Here is a 17,588-nt window from a genome sequence, read left to right on the forward strand (position 1 = left end):
AAGATAAACCCGATTTCACAGAAGTAAAGAATAAAAATATATCCACCTCCTTTTCACAAAACTACCCAATGATCATCATTCCAGTAAAACTAGTCTCTTCTAGGAAGCCCTGGATACATTTTTAAGCAATAGACATGCTTGTACACTGCTAAGGATTTGTAAACGGAAACTCTGAGGAGGTCAAGCAATTGCTTGTCTGCACTTTTGCCCAGTGCACTGCATGCACGATACTTGACATTGTGCAGAACCAATTTCCATTATTCAAGATCTTTACAGACAAGGCTAAGTAGCAGCACCTTGCTTGAACACAAATTCTATACATACAGTGAGTTGGCCTGCTTTTGAAATGACAAGGCTAAGTAACAGCACCTTGCTTGAACACAAATTCTATACATACAGTGAGTTAGCCTGCTTTTGAAATAAGCAAAAATCAATAGTAACATCGGGGTAGAGCTTTCTGAGACTAACATCATAGCAACAATACTCACATCCTAACTTAATTACAGACACATGAATTGGGCTGGAGGGAAAAAGTTCCATTGGTCTCATGCCTTGCTAAACAAGTAAAACCCTTTTATACAGGAATACTAAAATTGATAAGCATATATTGAAACAAATATGCACCTTCAGCATACCCAAGAATCAAGAGTGCACAAAATGCACAAATAGATCTTGAAGATCCGTGCTTCTCATAAGTTCCTATCTATAAACTCACATATACGCTCTTCCATGTACATTCGATCTCTCAGTCGCCGGGGCATGTGTCTCTCATCCGGAAAAACCAGGAGCTCATATTCCTTCCCTGCTGCTATAAAAGCATTTATCAGTCGTGCTGTGTGTCTGAAATGAACGTTTTCATCTATCATTCCATGGACAAGTAACAGCTTCCCTTTTATCCTGGGAACATGATGCATTACTGAGCTGTTTTCGTATATTCTAGAATTGCTTGCAGGCATACCCATATATTTTTCTGTATAAAAAGTGTCATATCCATCCCATGATGTAACCGGGGCACCAGCCACAGCACATTTGAATGAGTCAGGATAGCGAGCCAAGCACATTGCTGCACAATATCCACCATAACTCCATCCATACAAACCAACTCTACTTGGAATAGCCAATCCCTGTTGAATTAGCCACTGAACGCCCATTTCTTGATCTTCCACATCTACGTACCCAACATTGTACTTCAATGGACTTTCAAACTTTATTCCTCGTCGCGCTGTACCCCTATTATCAAGCTACAGTAAATTGTTGAAAAAATAAGTCAATAATATGACATTAAATCATTGCCATCCTTGTATTAAACCAGCTCAACAACACAAGCTATGCATTTGCATAAGCTTAAAATGTGGCATAGTTAAGAGAGAACATCCTCAAGACCAAGCATTAAGACATCAAAATGCAGAAAATATGTCCGAGGCAAAAATCAGAGGAGAATAACTGCAAATATAGTAACAGGACAATCATAGACAAAATGATGTGCACCCCGAGACCAACAAATAACCGTTAAAAAAGCACCACTCCATATGCAAGGACCTACAAAACCAATCCAGATGAGACTCACCAACTGAGGGGCTGTCTTGACAAGGAAACATGGATTGCAAGGAGAGAATATAGAGCTTAAAATGAAGTGAGAGGAAATGCAACGGAGAAGCTACCTCAAGTAATGACTGCACTGCAAGGGAAAGTGGGCATGGGGTACACAAAAGTCAACACAATAGAACTGGAAGTAAAACTGTGACAACCCCATCAGCAAACAGGTAAGCCACCAAGAACAGGCTCTGTTTGCTGATCCCTCCGCTGCAGACTTTCTCTAGATCACCACATGTCCCCAATGGACTTCATTAGCTGCTCTAAGTTCAGCACTTGCGCAAAATCTACTCACGAGTTTTCTGCAGATGAAGCTCCCTCTGTCGCACCACCTTATGCTCTACTACATTGTGTAGGTCTGCACCAAGGTGTGCTCTAGATGTCTGGGACTTCTTCCCTGCACGAACTGCAGGTGTGGATACCTTGATCCCTCTGCTCCTCACCCTGAAATGTGACCTGCAGGCTTGGACTGCCGAATCAATGTCTGCCCCACAATGGGGGCCTATTAATAGGCCTGGATAGCCCCACAGACCTGGCTGATTGCTCACAGACTGGCCGACTGGTCTCTGAGCCAGCCGACTGCCCACAGACTGGGCAAGAACCAGTCTGTGGTATTCCTGCTCTACAGACCCAGATCTGGGGCCTATATAAGATCCCCTGCAGGCATCTTTTGCTGGCCCTACACCTGCTGCCTTCTGCAGGCGCCTCCCTGCTGCAGCCTCCAGATGCTTCTCTAGTAGCCGTACCAGTTGCAGACATTTTGGACCTGCTGCTGTACTGCCCACCAGATGTCGTGACTTCTGGTGCATGCATGTGGGCAGGACCCTGGGAAATCAAGGAGCAAGGTCATGGGTTGCTTGGTGTGCTAGAATCCCTAGCAATTAATGCCTTGGGGGTAAAATTGTGGTTGGGTCCAAAGAGGGGGGCAAAAAGCCCTAAGGTTCCAAAGTTGGTCATTGGAATGGTCCCCGTAGAAGGGGTAAGGGGCAAATGTACCTTTAGTTGGTCATTTGAGTTGACCACATAGAAGGCCTAGGGGCAAAAATGACCTGGCTATCCTCTTCTTCGAAGTCAAAGTGCAGCATGAAACATTCCAAAAAAATCCTCCTAGAGACCAATTGCAATGGGCTTGCTTTTAGCACATCGCTCGCAGCCTCTAGAGAATTAAATACCACTTGGAAGAAACCACGTCCCAACGAACAAATATCTTTAAGGTATGGGACGAGGTTATGGAGTAAAGCTGCAAGCATCTATTTCTTGGCTTGTAGTCTGGAAGGATGGGACCCATAGATGTTGAGCGAAGAGGGTGGTGGAAGACTCTAATTCCACATCCAAATGCGGATCAATTCATACAAAACGCAGTGTGCACGCTTTGTGTGTGGACGGCCTATGGAAGCATCTGGGCAGCCTGTATGGAATAGTGTACGGCCTGTGGGGTGCGGACTGTGCAGAGTGTGGTTGAAAGACTGTACGGGAGACCAGCGTATGGTCTGTGTACGGGTGTACGGACTATGCACGGGAGCTCATGTTTCGTGTACAGTTGGCTACGAGCTACTGAAGGTCCCTGTACGGGTACTGCACGGCTGACCATGGGATATACGTATCTACTGCGTACGGACAACATACATCTGGGCACAGAAGGTCCACAGTGGATGCAAGGCTTAAGTACGGCTAGTAGTATGGACCTAAATGGACCTGCTTTGGTTCAGGGCTCGTCAGATGCCAGAGGCTGTCTGAGAGGGTCTGGTTAGTCGCACAGGCTTTGCTTCCTGTGTGAGCTGTGTTTTTGGGGCGCCCTTGTTCAGCTGGGTAGCTCACAGATAATGGTTTTGCTTCTGTCTGTGAGCTATGTCTGTGAGCTATCCTGAAGGGACTCTGGACAAGAGGAAGCTGTATGGTAAATGCAGTTAATATGGCAAAGTGGAGGTGTTAGTCCTCTCTGTTAAGTTGCATAAGCTCATGCATGAGTTGGGTTGATGGCCCCCAAAGTTATCAGTTATCTCCTATGCCTTTATTTAGGACTTTGAGCACATCGTTGGTCTTGTGTGCATTTGCTGCCAGGCAATGGAACTGTGTGATCCATATGGGGAAGCTTAGTTGGCAGAGTGGTCTCGGAGGCTGTCTGAGAGGGTCTAGTTAGTTACACAAGGTTTGCTTCTTGTGTGAGCTGTGTTTTTGGGACACCCTTGTTAAGCTTGGTAGCTCACAGATAATGGTTTTGCTTCTGGCTGTGAGCTATACTGAAGGGACTCTGGACACGAGGAAGCTGCATGATAGATGCAGTTAATATGGCAAAGTGGAGTTGTTATTCCTCTCTGCTAAGTTACATAAGCTCGTACATGAGTTGGGTTGATGGCCCCAAAGTTATCAGTAATCTCCTATGCCTTTATTTAGGACTTTGAGCACATCGTTGGTCTTGTGTGCATTTGCTGCCAGGCAACGGAACTGTGTGATCCATAATGGATTGCTAGTAACAGCTCTAGTGTTTTTATGCAAATGTTGGGGACAGATTGGATGCTTCTAATTTGCTTGGTGAAGGCAGAGCCCATCAGGGCTGGAGCATGGGGCAAATGAGCCTGGTCTAAGCTTGCGGACTGGTAAAGAGTTCATATATGCTTGCTCTTGGTTGTAATCTGTGTTTGGGGAAGCTTAGTTGGCAGAGTGGTCCACAGTGGATGCTTGCAGTTCAAGTTCATGTTCCCAAGGTTTCAGGCAGACTCGCTATGCTCTCACCCATTGCTTGGGTATTTCAATGAATCTGTTGGTAGTTGTTGGGAGTTTGTGCTCATCCTCATGTGGTTAGTTGTGGTGTTAAGGTGATTAGGGCTAGTTGGTGAACGTATTTTGCATGGTGAAGCTTTAGATAGCCACGTGGCGAGCTGGCATGCAAAGAGCTACGTAGGTAATGCATGGAGTGAGCCGCCCGCATTCATCTTCTCCAAATGGTTGATGAGGGTCGACCTCCTTGACTTCTGGCATCCTCAGAGGGATGGGCGACGATGGTTGGAGCATGCTGTTGGCAAGCACATGAAAGAGGCGGTCTTCTTCAGCTCTTAGTCATGGGGGTATGTCGCCATCCGGTGTGTGTGTGTGTGTGTGTGTGAGACTTTAGTGATCCTATATTCTCCTTGTTTGGCTTTTTTAAGCGTTCTTTGCAGCAATCTTTCTTTGATTGCTTGCAGACGTGCTAGTGTGAATATCAGAGGAACCCTTTGTCAAATGCAATCAAATCCTGTGGTAGATGGAAATCTCCAGGATGGGATGGTCTTATAGTTGAGTTTTTTCTAGAATATTGGCCTCTTTTCAAGCATACATTGCTGCATATGGTGAATTCTGCTTGGCAAAATCAGAAAATGCCAGACACATGGAAGAGAGGTCTTGTTAAACTCCTTCCAAAAAATCAAATTTGTGAATCTTTGGCTGATTGGAGACCTATCACGCTTATGCCAGTCATTTACAAAGTTACTACCAAAATGATTGTTAATCGGCTAAAAGGCTATTTACATAATGGGTTGCATCCTGCACAATATGGTTTTGTTCCTCATAGGCATATCACAGATAACATTGCTAATGCTTATGTTGGAATCGAATATGCCAAATATATGCAGCAGGATGTTTTGCTATTGCAAGTTGATATTGCCAAAGCTTTTGATACTGTTAAGTGGGACTTTATTTCATCAACTATGCAGGCACTGGGATTTGGCAAAAAAATGCAGCAAGTTATCAATTGGCTATATCAAGATAGTAAAGCTGCCTGCATACTATCAGGGGATATTTCTTCAACCTGGACTCTTGGTTGTTTTGTTCGGCAAGGATGTCCCCTCAGTGCTTTACTTTTTGCCATAGCCACTCATCCAATGCTTCAATACATGGACCACCTTTTGGAAACTAGCATGTTACACGGATTGGAAATTCCTAGCAGCTGTAGCATGATCGCTCAAGCATATGCTGATGATTCTTTCTTCACCCCGAAAAATACTCAGAGTGATCTCTCCATGATTATGCAGGCTCTTTCTACATATGGTTTGGCTGCTGGTCTTCGTGTCAATTGTCAGAAATCAAAATTATTGCCGTTGCATGCTAAAGACTGGCATAGTCTTTTGTGGCCTGGGGAAATTGTTCCAACTTCTCAATTGATTCGACATCTTGGCTATCCTCTCTAGGTTGGGGGCTCACTCGTTCTCAACAAACTGATTGGGTGCTCACAAAGTTGAGGGCAAAACTTGAATATTGGAAGCTTGCAACTTGGCCATTACATGTTCGTTTGCGAATAACGCAATCCATTTTGATAGCATACATACAATTCTATCTGCCTCTCATCATGTCACTAAGGCAGATCTGGTTTCCTTTATGTCTGCTATCATGGAGATTTTCTGGTGTTCAAAAGCAAGATCGAACAAGGCCATCGAGAAGATGTATGCACGTACCTACGTAAGATGAAAAGATTAATCGCCAAATGTAACCCACGCCCCAATGCAAAGTACCTCACGGCCTAGTTCATTGCAGGACTAAGAAAGAAAATCTGCAAGGATATGAAAAAGATTAGCAGCTATGAAATGTTCAGTGCTGCTCATGCGGTAGCCATTGACATCGAGGATGGGATGACCAACTCTGACACCATGCATCATCTCTGCTCTCCAAACTTGCACGGGGGTCTGAACATACTCAATATTCAAATGCATATACTTGCTCACAGGGGGAAAATGATGTTGCAGTTTATGCAAGAGGATCAGCCTTGGGCTTTCATGATCCGCTCTCTTTTGTTGCATATTCATACTTCTGCTTTTGGGCATGTGGCAGCCTACACAGTGGGATTTCCTATTTGGCTCTATTCAAGGCAAGATCAGAGGTTGCCCTTTTGTCACTCGTTTGCTTCTTGATTGGAAGCATATTTTATCCCACTTGTAATGGAATGGTAGGGATTCTTTGTCGGGAAATTCCTTGAAGGCTGAGAATATTTATTGGTCCAAAGTATTCCACCCTCCTTTGGCTATACAAGAACCCAGGCGTTCTTATTTTCTATCTTTCAAAGGCATTTCTTCTGTGGCGGATCTACTTCAGGATGATGGCACTCTTTTATCTTTTTCTATGGCTACTAGCAAATATGGTTTGGGAGCTCATTATCGTCCTTTATGGCATCAAATTTCAGAAATGCTTCAACCGTTCTTGCCGGTACCTCGTTTGGAACTTGAGAATAGGCTTGAGGATTGGACTCTACATTCTTCTTCCCCTTCAGCCCGTCCTTTGAAGCTCTCACATATCATAGTGCCTTCTTTGTATAAAGTGTTATTACTTCCGCCTTGGATTTCTAATAAAGCAAATTCTGTTTGGCATATGGATCGCCCACTAAAGTGGTGGCGAAAGCGGCTGCGTCTCCTTTGGCATTATAAAGTCCCTCTTCGATAACAGCTTTTCCTTTGGCGAGTCCTACTTGGCATTTTTCCATCTGGCCAGTTACTCGCGCATAGACATATTGCTCCGGCTGGTTGCCACAGATGTCTACACTCTGCTGAATCTGTGCTTCACATCTTCTGGCATTGTCCACACACTACTGATTTCCTCGCCCTCATCCGACAGGGGCTTCAAGCGCGATTTCCTACTGTCACATTTGGCAGGTTCTTCTAGTTGTTTGGTTTTCATCCAGCTAGACAGGGTTTTGATTTATTTTTTGTTTGGGTGCGCTACTGGGCACTGTGGACTCTATGGATGGACCGCAATCATAGAGCTTTTAGTGATCCTACTTTTCGATCTTTTGTTTTTTTCAAACGATCTCTGCAGCAATCGTTTTATGATTCCTTTCAGACTCATTTGATTGATCATGATGTATATACAGCTTATACTGAGATTTTCAGTTGAGTAGTAGTTACTCCACTTTTGAAGTAACTATGAAAGTAATTATTTTACAGCAATAAAATATTTCTTCTCAAAAAAAAAAAAAAAAAAGTGTGTGTGAATATCACTAATATCTAGGTGCACATCCTTGCTCACAGGGGGAAAATGTTGCTACAATTTCTGAAAGGTAATCAGCCCTGGGCTCTCATGATTCAATCTCTGGTCACACATATCAGTACTCCTGCTTTTGGTCATTGGCAACCCACTCGATGGGATTTCTTGTTTGGGTGCATTGATGGCACTTTGCATGGCTGCCCTATGGTCTCCAACTTGCTTCTTGACTGGAAGCATATTCTGTCTCACCTGGAATGGCATGGTCGACAATCTCTGATGGGTAATTCTTTGTGGGCTGAAAGGTCTCACTGGTCCAAAGTTTTTCAGCCTCCGCTTGCTTTACAGGAACCTTGCCATTCTTACTTTATTTCTTTTAAAGCGATCAATACTCTTGCTCATGTTATTCATGATGATGGCTCTATGCTTCCCTTTTCTCTGGCAGCCACACAATATGGTTTGGGTTCTCATTATCGTACTTTGTGGCAACAAATCACTTGTATGCTTTCGCCTTTGGTTCCGATTCCCCCTTTGGAGCTCCAGGATCGATTAGAGGATTCAACATTGACTTCCTTGGGTCCTCCTCACGTCCTTTAAGGCTATCTCAGATTACTGTGTCTGCATTATACAAAATCATTTTGCCTCAACCTTGGGTTTCAAAAAGGAGTAATTCTCTTTGGCAAATGCATCGGCCAACTACGTTGTGGAGGAAAAGACTACGGCAACTCTAGGCATACAAGGTTCCACTTCGGCAACAGGTTTTTTTATGGCGAGTGCTTCTGGAAATTTTTCTATCTGGGACAGTTGCTGGCCCGTAGGCACATTGCTCCTGCTTTATGTCGTCGGTGTCTGATTTCTCAGGAGACTATGCCTCATTTATTACAACATTGCCCATCTTCTCAATAGTTTCTGAATTCTCTTCGGAAGAGGCTACGAGCGAGATTCCCGTCTTTATGGCTCTTTGGTTTTCATCCATAGCGACCGGAGTTTCATCTTTTCTTTGTTTCGGCTCGCTATTGGGCACTTTGGACTTTATGGACAGACCGCAATTGTAAAGTCTTTAGTAATCCCAATTTTTCTTTGTTTGCTTTCTTTAAGCATTCTCTCTGCAGCAGCAATCTTTCTTTGATTGCTTGCAGACTCGCCAAATAGATCATGATGTATATTTAGCTTATACTGAGATCTTCAGTAGATGTATTTTCTAGTGCCTCTTGTTTGAGGTGACTATTCTTGTAATATATTCAATCAAAGCTTTCACTGAAAAAAAAAGTGTGTGTGTGTGTGTCATATGAGTTGAGCCTTTGTGGTTGGCCGATGTAGAAGTTTTTTGTAAGGTTGCAACAAGCCCCATAGGGATGGGGCAACCATTAGTGATTGAGTGAAGATTTCTGAGAGGTTGAAGGTTCATTACGAAGTGTTTTCTTTACATTTCATGCAGTCTATTATCATGTCTCCTCTCTGTGAGTTTGTGTTCTCTTTTAGTGAGATCATCTTGCATCTCTGATTTACCAACAGTGGTATCAGAGCAGCACGCGATCTTGTGAGCTTCCTATGTGTATAGTCAGAGAGTAGAGAATAAGCTTCTCTGTTGTGGAAATCTGCATAAGCCGGTTGTAGAGGTTTGAAAATCCTTGAGAGGATCTATATGTTAGAATTATAGATATAATTCAGCAGTGACCAATGTAATATAATAAGCTAGTTAGGGGCACTTTTCCCTCTTTAAGAGGTTTTTCCCCCTAACCGCAGTTAGTTCACTAACTATGGTTAGTGACTACTAAGGTTTTGTCACTAGGACAAAACCTTATCTTTTCTCACTTTGAGTTGTACTCTCATACTCTATTCTATTGCAACTACGTTTTTCAGCTTCCAAGCTTCCTGCTCTCTAAATCTCTCTTGCTCTCACTCACTTCCTATTCCTTCATTTGGTATCAGAGCAGGTTCAAGAGCTCCGTGCTCCCTGCTCCATTCAGCTCCAATCTCCCCGTCCAGCTTCAGCTACAGCCTGCATCATCAGGTCCGTACAGTCCGTACAACTGTACGGGATCCTGTCGTACAGTTGCGCCGTACAGACCCGATCACCGTACATCGATGGCCGTACATCGTCGCCGTACAGTTCCGTACGTGTCGCCGTCTGCCTCCGTACAGCGTTCTGTCCCCGTACCTGCTCGCTGTACAATATCCGTACCTGCTTTTCGTACAGCTCCCGTATCTGTTCGCCGTACCTGCGCAGGAAGCCGTACAAGGTTGCCGTACAGCTCCGTACTTCAGAGCCGTACATCGTCGCCAGACTGTACGGTTAACCGTACAGTCTCGTACAGCTCCTGCTTCCCGTACCGTACGGTCTGTTCCACACTTACCGTACAGTTCGTACAGTCTGTACTTGCAGATCTACACCGGTTGCTTTCAGCCACGGGTGTTCTTTGACAGGCTCATCTTGCAGAAAACTACAGTTTGGTGCAGTTGTTTTGGAGTATATTTGGGGCATTTTGCATATTGCAGCCATTGCAATCATTGTGCAATTTTGGAGCTACATGTGGAGCAAAATTACAGATCTAGTCTGAAATTTGGGGCTTTTGTTTAAAAATTGCAGATTTGGGGTTTTTAGTAATTTTGCCCCTTTCTGGCTGCAATTTCTAGCCACAAATTGGGGCTTTTGTGTTGAGAGAGCATTTTTTGGAGTATTCAGTACATACTGCCTTTCTTGGAGTGTTTGGAACACTTTTGGCAGATTTTGGAGAGTGTTTGATGCTTGGACAGATTTCTGACAGCTCAAGTACAGAAATCTAAGTTGCATATACAGCCCGTGCTTGGCTGTGTTTTTTGGGAGTTATGCATTTTATTCCCAGTAAGGGAATTCAGCTTTGTATCTGCTTCAATCTCTTTCTCAGATATGGCCCATCAAAATCAGAATGAGTTCCAGTTCGGTGGTCTTTCACAGGAAGACAAGTTGGATGGTACCAACTACTCCCTCTGGAGTTTCATGGTACGTAATATTCTGATTTCTCGCAATTTATGGGATTATGTCAATGGGGATGAAATCCGACCAGCAGATATTGCATCTGCTACCCCTCCTCAGCAAGGAGGTGGAAGAGGTCGTGCACAGGGTGCAGCTGCAGGACAAGTTGGTGCAGCTACAGTCAATACTCCAGAGCAGAAAAGATGGGATTCACGGGATGCCTTAGCCTTGTCATGCATCTCTCTTTCAGTGAAAAGATCAATCATTCCGCATATCCGGTCGTGTAAGACCTCCAAGGCAGCGTGGGATATTTTGAAAAGCATGTATGCAGCACGGAATGATGCCAGGGTATCTTTCTTAAAAAGAGAGTTGAGCAATACACATATGGAGGAGGGTGACTCCATGTCAATCCACCTCACAAAGCTACAGGATCTCAGAGAGCAATTGTTAAACATAGATGAAATTATTCCTGATTCAGAGATGATTACACCCACTCTGAATTCTCTTCCTGAGTCTTATCTCAGCTTTCACACTTCGCTGAATTTATCATTGAGGGGGGGTGCAAATCCTCTCACTTTTCATGAGTTGATAGGACTTCTGCTTCAGGAAGAGCAGACCAGGAAAAATTTGGCTTCACGTGCAGGTGAACAAGCCATGCTCTCAAAATTTAAATCAAAAACAAAGGGACAGGCAAAGACAGCAGCAAATCAGCCTTCCAGTGGGTCAGGACAGCCTTCACAAAAGGCTAAAAGTGATGCAAGTAAGCCCAAAAAGAAGGGTTTTTGTCACTACTGCAAAAAGCCAGGTCATCACATAGCAGAATGCAGGAAAAGGATTGCAAAAGAAAAGAAAAACAGCTCAGGAATGGCTGTTTCAGATTCAGCCCCTTGTGCATCTGATAGTGGGGATGCTACAGCCAACTTTGTTGGTCAAGATTATGCCTTTTTATCTTGCATTTCAGATTCTAGGTTGGCTGTTCCAGATGCTCGGGATAGTACAGCCTCTTGCAGTGATGATACATATGCTTTTTTGACTTGCAGCTTTGACTCTTCTACAGATGCATCTGCTTTCAGTGTTAATGAAACACTGAACACATGGTATTTTGATAGCGGTGCATCCAAACACATCACTTCTAGGAAGTGTCTTTTTACTTCCTTGCATCCACCTCCTGTTGGTAAGAAAGTCACTTGTGCAAACAACTCCTCATATTCAGTACGTGGCACAGGAGAAGTTGAGCTCACTGCAATTGATGGCTCAATTTTCAGACTTTCTGATGTCTTATATGTGCCTGGCATAACCAAAAATCTCCTTTCAGTGTCCACTCTTAACAGAGGGGGATTTCAGGTCATCTTTGAGGATGACAAATGTGCTGTCCGAGACAGGGAAGCTAACTATGCCTTAATGTTATCTGGTACTCTGCTGCGTGGGCTTTTTCAGCTTGATATTTTTGAGAAAAGAGCAGCCCATGCTCTGGCAGTTTCTACTCCTACAGCTGCCATGCAAAATGCAGAATTATGGCATGCCAGATATGGCCACATGCATTACAACAGCTTAATGACACTTCAGAAATTTTCAATGGTTGATGCATTGCCACCTCTTGAGATACCTCCTCCACATGCCTGTGAAGGGTGCATTTTAGGTAAGATGCATAGATTCCCCTTCAAGAAGGGACTCCGTCATTGGGTGGTCATCTCTACTTTGTCACATTTATTGATGACTACTCCAATTTTACTTGGGTTTATGGGCTGAAAAAGAAATCTGAAGTGTTCATGGTATTTAAACACTTTTCAGCCATGGTTGAAAATGAAACCGGACTCAGGATACAGACATTACGCACGGATAGAGGTAGGGAATACCTATCTGCAGAATTTGACGCTTTTCTCAAGCAAAAGGGTATTGTGCATCAGCTCACTGTCAGGCTGACCCCTCAAAAAAAATGGCAAAGCTGAGAGGAAAAATAGAACCCTCATGGAAATGGACAGATGTATGCTGAAAAGCAAACACATGCCTCATAAATTTTGGCTTGAGGGTTTGATGTGTGCCAATTACATTTTGAACAGGGCTCCCACTAAGGCTTTAAAAACAAAAACTCCTTTTGAGGTCTGGAATGACAGGAAGCCTTCAGTGGATCACTTCCGAGTCTTTGGATGCCTTGCCTATGCACATGTGCCAGTTGAATTTAGGCACAAATTGTCAGATAAAGCCATCAAATGCATATTTGTTGGATACAGTGCAGAAAGCAAGGGATATCGTCTCTATAATCCTGCTACACGCAAAATCATTGTAAGTAGAGATGTGATATTTTCTGAAAATTCAGCTCACACTCAGGCTGAATTTCAAATGCCTTCATCTTCAGAGGATGTCTTTCAAGGGTTGCTACCCATTGCTTTGGGTTCCCCTGCTGATTTTTCTGATCCAAATCAGAATTTACAGCAACCTTCAAATGCTTCAGTTCCGCCACACGATGTCTTGCCTCCTCCACAGGCAGTGGAACAAGTGGTGCAGCAAGAAATTGCAGACATACATGCAGCAAAAACAGTCCCAAACTGGCTGTTACAGACTCTCAGGGAGAGTAAACTTGATGCTCCGTTACCTGGCAGGACTCGCAGTGCAGCAAGGCACATGGAAGGTGCTAATTCAGTGGAATCAGCATATGCAGGTACTCTCCTTGATGAGGAGGAGCCTGCCACATTTGAAGAAGCAAAAGGTAATGTGCATTGGATGAATGCCATGCACGATGAGTTGCAGTCCATTGCAAAAAATCAGACTTGGGATGTTGTGGACTTGCCACAGGGTAAACATGCTATTGGCACACGATGGGTATTTAAAGTCAAACGGAAGCCAGATGGCTCCATTGACAGATATAAGGCCAGGCTGGTTGCTAAGGGCTATGCTCAGAAAAAGGGCATAGATTATGAGGAGACATTTGCTCCTACATCCCGGATGACCACCATCCGATCAGTAATTGCAATGGCTGCCCATTTTGAGTGGAATGTTCATCAGTTGGACATAAAAACAGCCTTCTTAAATGGGGACTTGCTGGAAGAGGTGTATGTCAAACAACCTCCGGGCTTTGAAATTACAGCAAATGCACTTCAAGTATGCAAACTCAATAAAGCTTTATATGGGCTGAAACAGGCCCCTCGTGCATGGTATGCTAAAATACATGCCTTTTTGACCAGCAAGGGGCTGCACAATAGTCCTACTGAGAGCACCCTCTACATCAAGATGGATGGGGGGGAAATATTAGTCATCCTTCTTTATGTCGATGACTTACTGCTCACAGGGTCCAATGAAGAAAAAATTGCAGATTTCAAAGCTGATTTGCAGACCAACTTTGACATGTCAGATTTGGGGCTGCTTCACTTTTATTTGGGAATCCAGTTCTCTCATGAGAGACGTGGCACTGTTATGTCTCAGTCCAAGTATGTTCAGAAACTCTTGGACAGATTTAACATGCAAGAGTGTAAGCCCATATCTACTCCTATGGAACCGGGGCTGAAACTCACAATGCATGCTGCAGGAGAATCAGTTGATGCCACACTTTACAGTCAAGCTGTTGGATGCCTCATATATCTCTGCAACACTAGACCTGATATTCAATTTGCAGTATCTCAGGTGAGCAGGTACATGCACAGCCCAAAAACTATGCATTGGCAGGCAGTTAAGCGCATCTTCCGTTATTTGCAGGGCACCAAGTCTTTTGGCTTACTATTTCCCAGGGGGGATGACTTGCAGATGCATGCCTACAGTGATTCAGATTGGGCTGGTGATTATGACACTAGGCAGTCCACTAGTGGCAATTGTTTCTTTTTGGGTAAGTCTTGCATTTCATGGCTGAGCAAGAAACAATCTACAGTGGCTACCTCATCATGTGAAGCTGAGTACACGGCAGCTTTCACAGCAACAGTTGAATGTGTCTGGCTGAGACGTTTATTTGCTGATCTTCATCTGTCTTTGGAGGGTCCTTCTCCAATTCTCACTAATAGTCAGAGTGCCATTGCAGTGGCAAAGAATCCAGTGTTTCATGCTCGCACGAAGCACATTGAGGTTCACTATCACTACGTCAGAGAGAAGTTGCATGCAGGAGAGATCAGTATGATCTTTGTGTCCACACATGACAATGTTGCAGATATTTTCACCAAAGCACTACCACGTGAAAAGTTTGAGGCATTTCGCAGTGCCCTGAACTTATATCCGTTTGGTGATTGATCAGCCTTGTACATGACATTGGCACTGCAGGGGGGTGTTAGAATGATAGATATAATTCAGCAGTGACCAATGTAATATAATAAGCTAGTTAGGGGCACTTTTTCCTCTTTAAGAGGTTTTTCCCCCTAACCGCAGTTAGTTCACTAACTATGGTTAGTGACTACTAAGGTTTTGTCACTAGGACAAAACCTTATCTTTTCTCACTTTGAGTTGTACTCTCATACTCTATTCTATTGCAACTACGTTTTTCAGCTTCCAAGCTTCCTGCTCTCTAAATCTCTCTTGCTCTCACTCACTTCCTATTCCTTCACTATATGTGTGAAACGACTCAGTCACTGTAACCTTTGCTAAGAAAAAGATTCTAGTGATTCCTTGTGATCTTCGAAAACCAAGAAGTACGAGCTCCAGAAGGGAAAAGACGTCACTGGACATGCTTGCTGAAGCCTGTTTTCATGTTCTTTTAAATCCTTTGAGGTCTTGGTGATGGATGCATCAAAGAAGGACAAGAACTGTGAAGTTTAAGTGACATTCAATGGTAAGAATTTCACATCTTAGCAACTGGCTACGCGACTACTATTCATGCAAAAAGGACTCTAGCATATAGTTGCTGGTACAGAGAAGAAGCCAAAAGAACGTTCCCACGATGCTGAGAAGATTCCAGTGTGGGAGGCAAAGGATGAGAAGGCAATTGGCTAAATGGGTTGAGCTTTAGGACATGAGTAATTTCACCATCTTGATGTAAAAGCCACGGCAACAAAGAATTGGCAGACACTTGAAATTCCATTTGGAGTTCGCATGAAGCACTCGAAATCAAATCTCAAGCAAGATCTATTTGATCTCCAGAAGAATGAATCCGAGACAGTTGGGATGTTCCTGAACAGGATGCAAGCTATGTTGAGGCAATAGAGTGATCTTGGAGCACAGGTCGAGGACGAAGATAAGTAGGCAATTTTAAGAGGAGCTTACCCCCTGAACAATTCAGTGAGATTGTTCACATTTGGGATGTTCCTGAACAGGATGCAAGCTTTGTTGAGTCAATAGAGTGATCTTGGAGCACAGGTCGAGGACGAAGATAAGTAGGCAATTTTAAGAGGAGCTTACCCCCTGAACAATTCAGTGAGATTGTACGTATACTTCACCTTGACGATGACATGGACTTCCTTGACTATGTAGGGATGTTACTGAGCGAGGAGAAGTGCAACAACACATCCATATATGATACCAGAGCTTATGCTGCCATTGACAGTCTTTGCACTGCCCATTTACTAGACAATTAATTCCTAGGTCCAAAGTGTGCAACAGGGGGGCCAAAAGGGTGGTGCAATTAAAAACTGCTAACTTTAGCACAGGACTACAAAAGGACCCAGAGCTCTTATTTTGGGTTCAGTTGGCCAAATCAGTTCGAGAAGGAGCCAGATCATCAGTTGTGAGCTACCAGAGCCTACCACGTGCTGCTAGAGCAAAATCACATATTACCAAGAAGTTCTGGAGCCTGCCAGAGGAAATCGTCACTAGCCAGGGCCTATACCAGTGCACCTAAGGCCTGCCAGAGGAAAACGCACCAGATCCAGAGCCTGTTGCAGATTGCGATTTCTGCCAAGGGTGTCTTCTGCAAATTGTGATTCTGTTTCCAAGTCCTCCAGGCTGTGCCAGGTGACTGTAGAATCGAATGGGCAAAAGAGAGAATACAAAGAGTCGATAGAGTCTGCCGTCACGTCAACTAGGATAGATGAAAATGAAGCATACAAAGTACTTGTACCTAGACATAGGACTAAGTGTCCTAGGTGTCACATAGGACTAAGTGTCCTAAGTGACCTAAAAGGCACTAAAACTACAAGTGTCTATATTTATGCCTACAAGGCACATACCATGGCCTATAGGGCATCACTAGAACCACCAGAAGATGGCCTACAACCCCCCCTCCATGGGATGGGCTGAAGTATTCTAGAAACGTCTCAGAATACCTTGTATTTTCTGATCATGGTGGCACATGTTCATCCAAAAGGATATAGCCACCTATGAATGTACAAGGGATGTCAAATCATGTAACAAAGGGAGCCACGTGTAAAGCCTGTCAGAAGACTTCGAACTTGGGACGAGGAAGTGCCTTTGTAAACATCAAAGTCACAATGAAACGCCTTTCATTGAGTTTCGAAACGTGCAGCACGTTTCGAAACGTTTCATGTTCAATGAAACGTGGCTAGGGTACTGTAGGTTTAGATAAAAATTCGTGCTTTTTGACTTAGACTGTAGAGACGAAATCTCCCGTACGGCGGCGTGCATGTGCAGGTGACAGCCCTGCTCTTCGATTACCTGCAAATCCAAGCCCACTAGCCTCGACTAGGCCATCCCTTGTGCACATGCAGGGTCTTCATTCTTTTTTACGACACCTGCGCCGCTAGCTATCTCTAAGCGTCGGCAGATTGCAAGGCTCAAGCGCCCTGGCCCCTACGCAATACGTGCAAGCTAGCAAGCAAGTACCACGAGCAGCAATCGATTGCATGCATAGCTACTCCAATGCCAATTGAACGACGAACAGGAGCGCAAGTGCATCATGGACGCAGGTTCGTTAGCGCATCATGCATGACGATAGTAGCCCCTTTTGTTCGTGGATTCACTAGCCCCTTTGGTTCGTATACAGCTCGCTCGCCTTTTGTTCGTTGGCAAAATTTCCACGTGCTCCTTCTTGCCATGTGTCATTGCGTTGGAGCCTGGCAAGTAGATTGCTGCATGCATGATGCTGCTAATTGCCAGCTAGCTAGCTATTAGCTAGCTGCTGTGAGCATTGGAAGCAGTTGGCTGGTCATGTTCATTAGTATACGTATTACTTACTACTACATTCACGATTCACAATAAAAAATTTATTGTAATTTGTCTTGCAAGC

General features: G+C 44.1%; 1 protein-coding gene across 1 annotated transcript in view; it reads right to left on the reverse strand.

The window, feature by feature from the left end:
- Positions 1-237: 237 nt before the first annotated feature.
- LOC147882227 (prolyl oligopeptidase family protein) overlaps positions 238-17,588 on the reverse strand; it is a 75,381-nt gene continuing 58,030 nt past the window's right edge. The window contains exon 5 of the mRNA XM_087401725.1: positions 238-1,241. Within this exon, the coding sequence (XP_087257851.1) occupies positions 690-1,241 (552 nt within the window). The 3' untranslated portion in view covers positions 238-689. The remainder of the gene's footprint in view (positions 1,242-17,588) is intronic.

This window comes from Dipteris shenzhenensis, chromosome 30 (assembly GCF_047967505.1).
Source record: "Dipteris shenzhenensis isolate YYH24624 ecotype China chromosome 30, Dip_SZ_1.0, whole genome shotgun sequence".
Lineage (NCBI taxonomy): Eukaryota > Viridiplantae > Streptophyta > Polypodiopsida > Gleicheniales > Dipteridaceae > Dipteris > Dipteris shenzhenensis.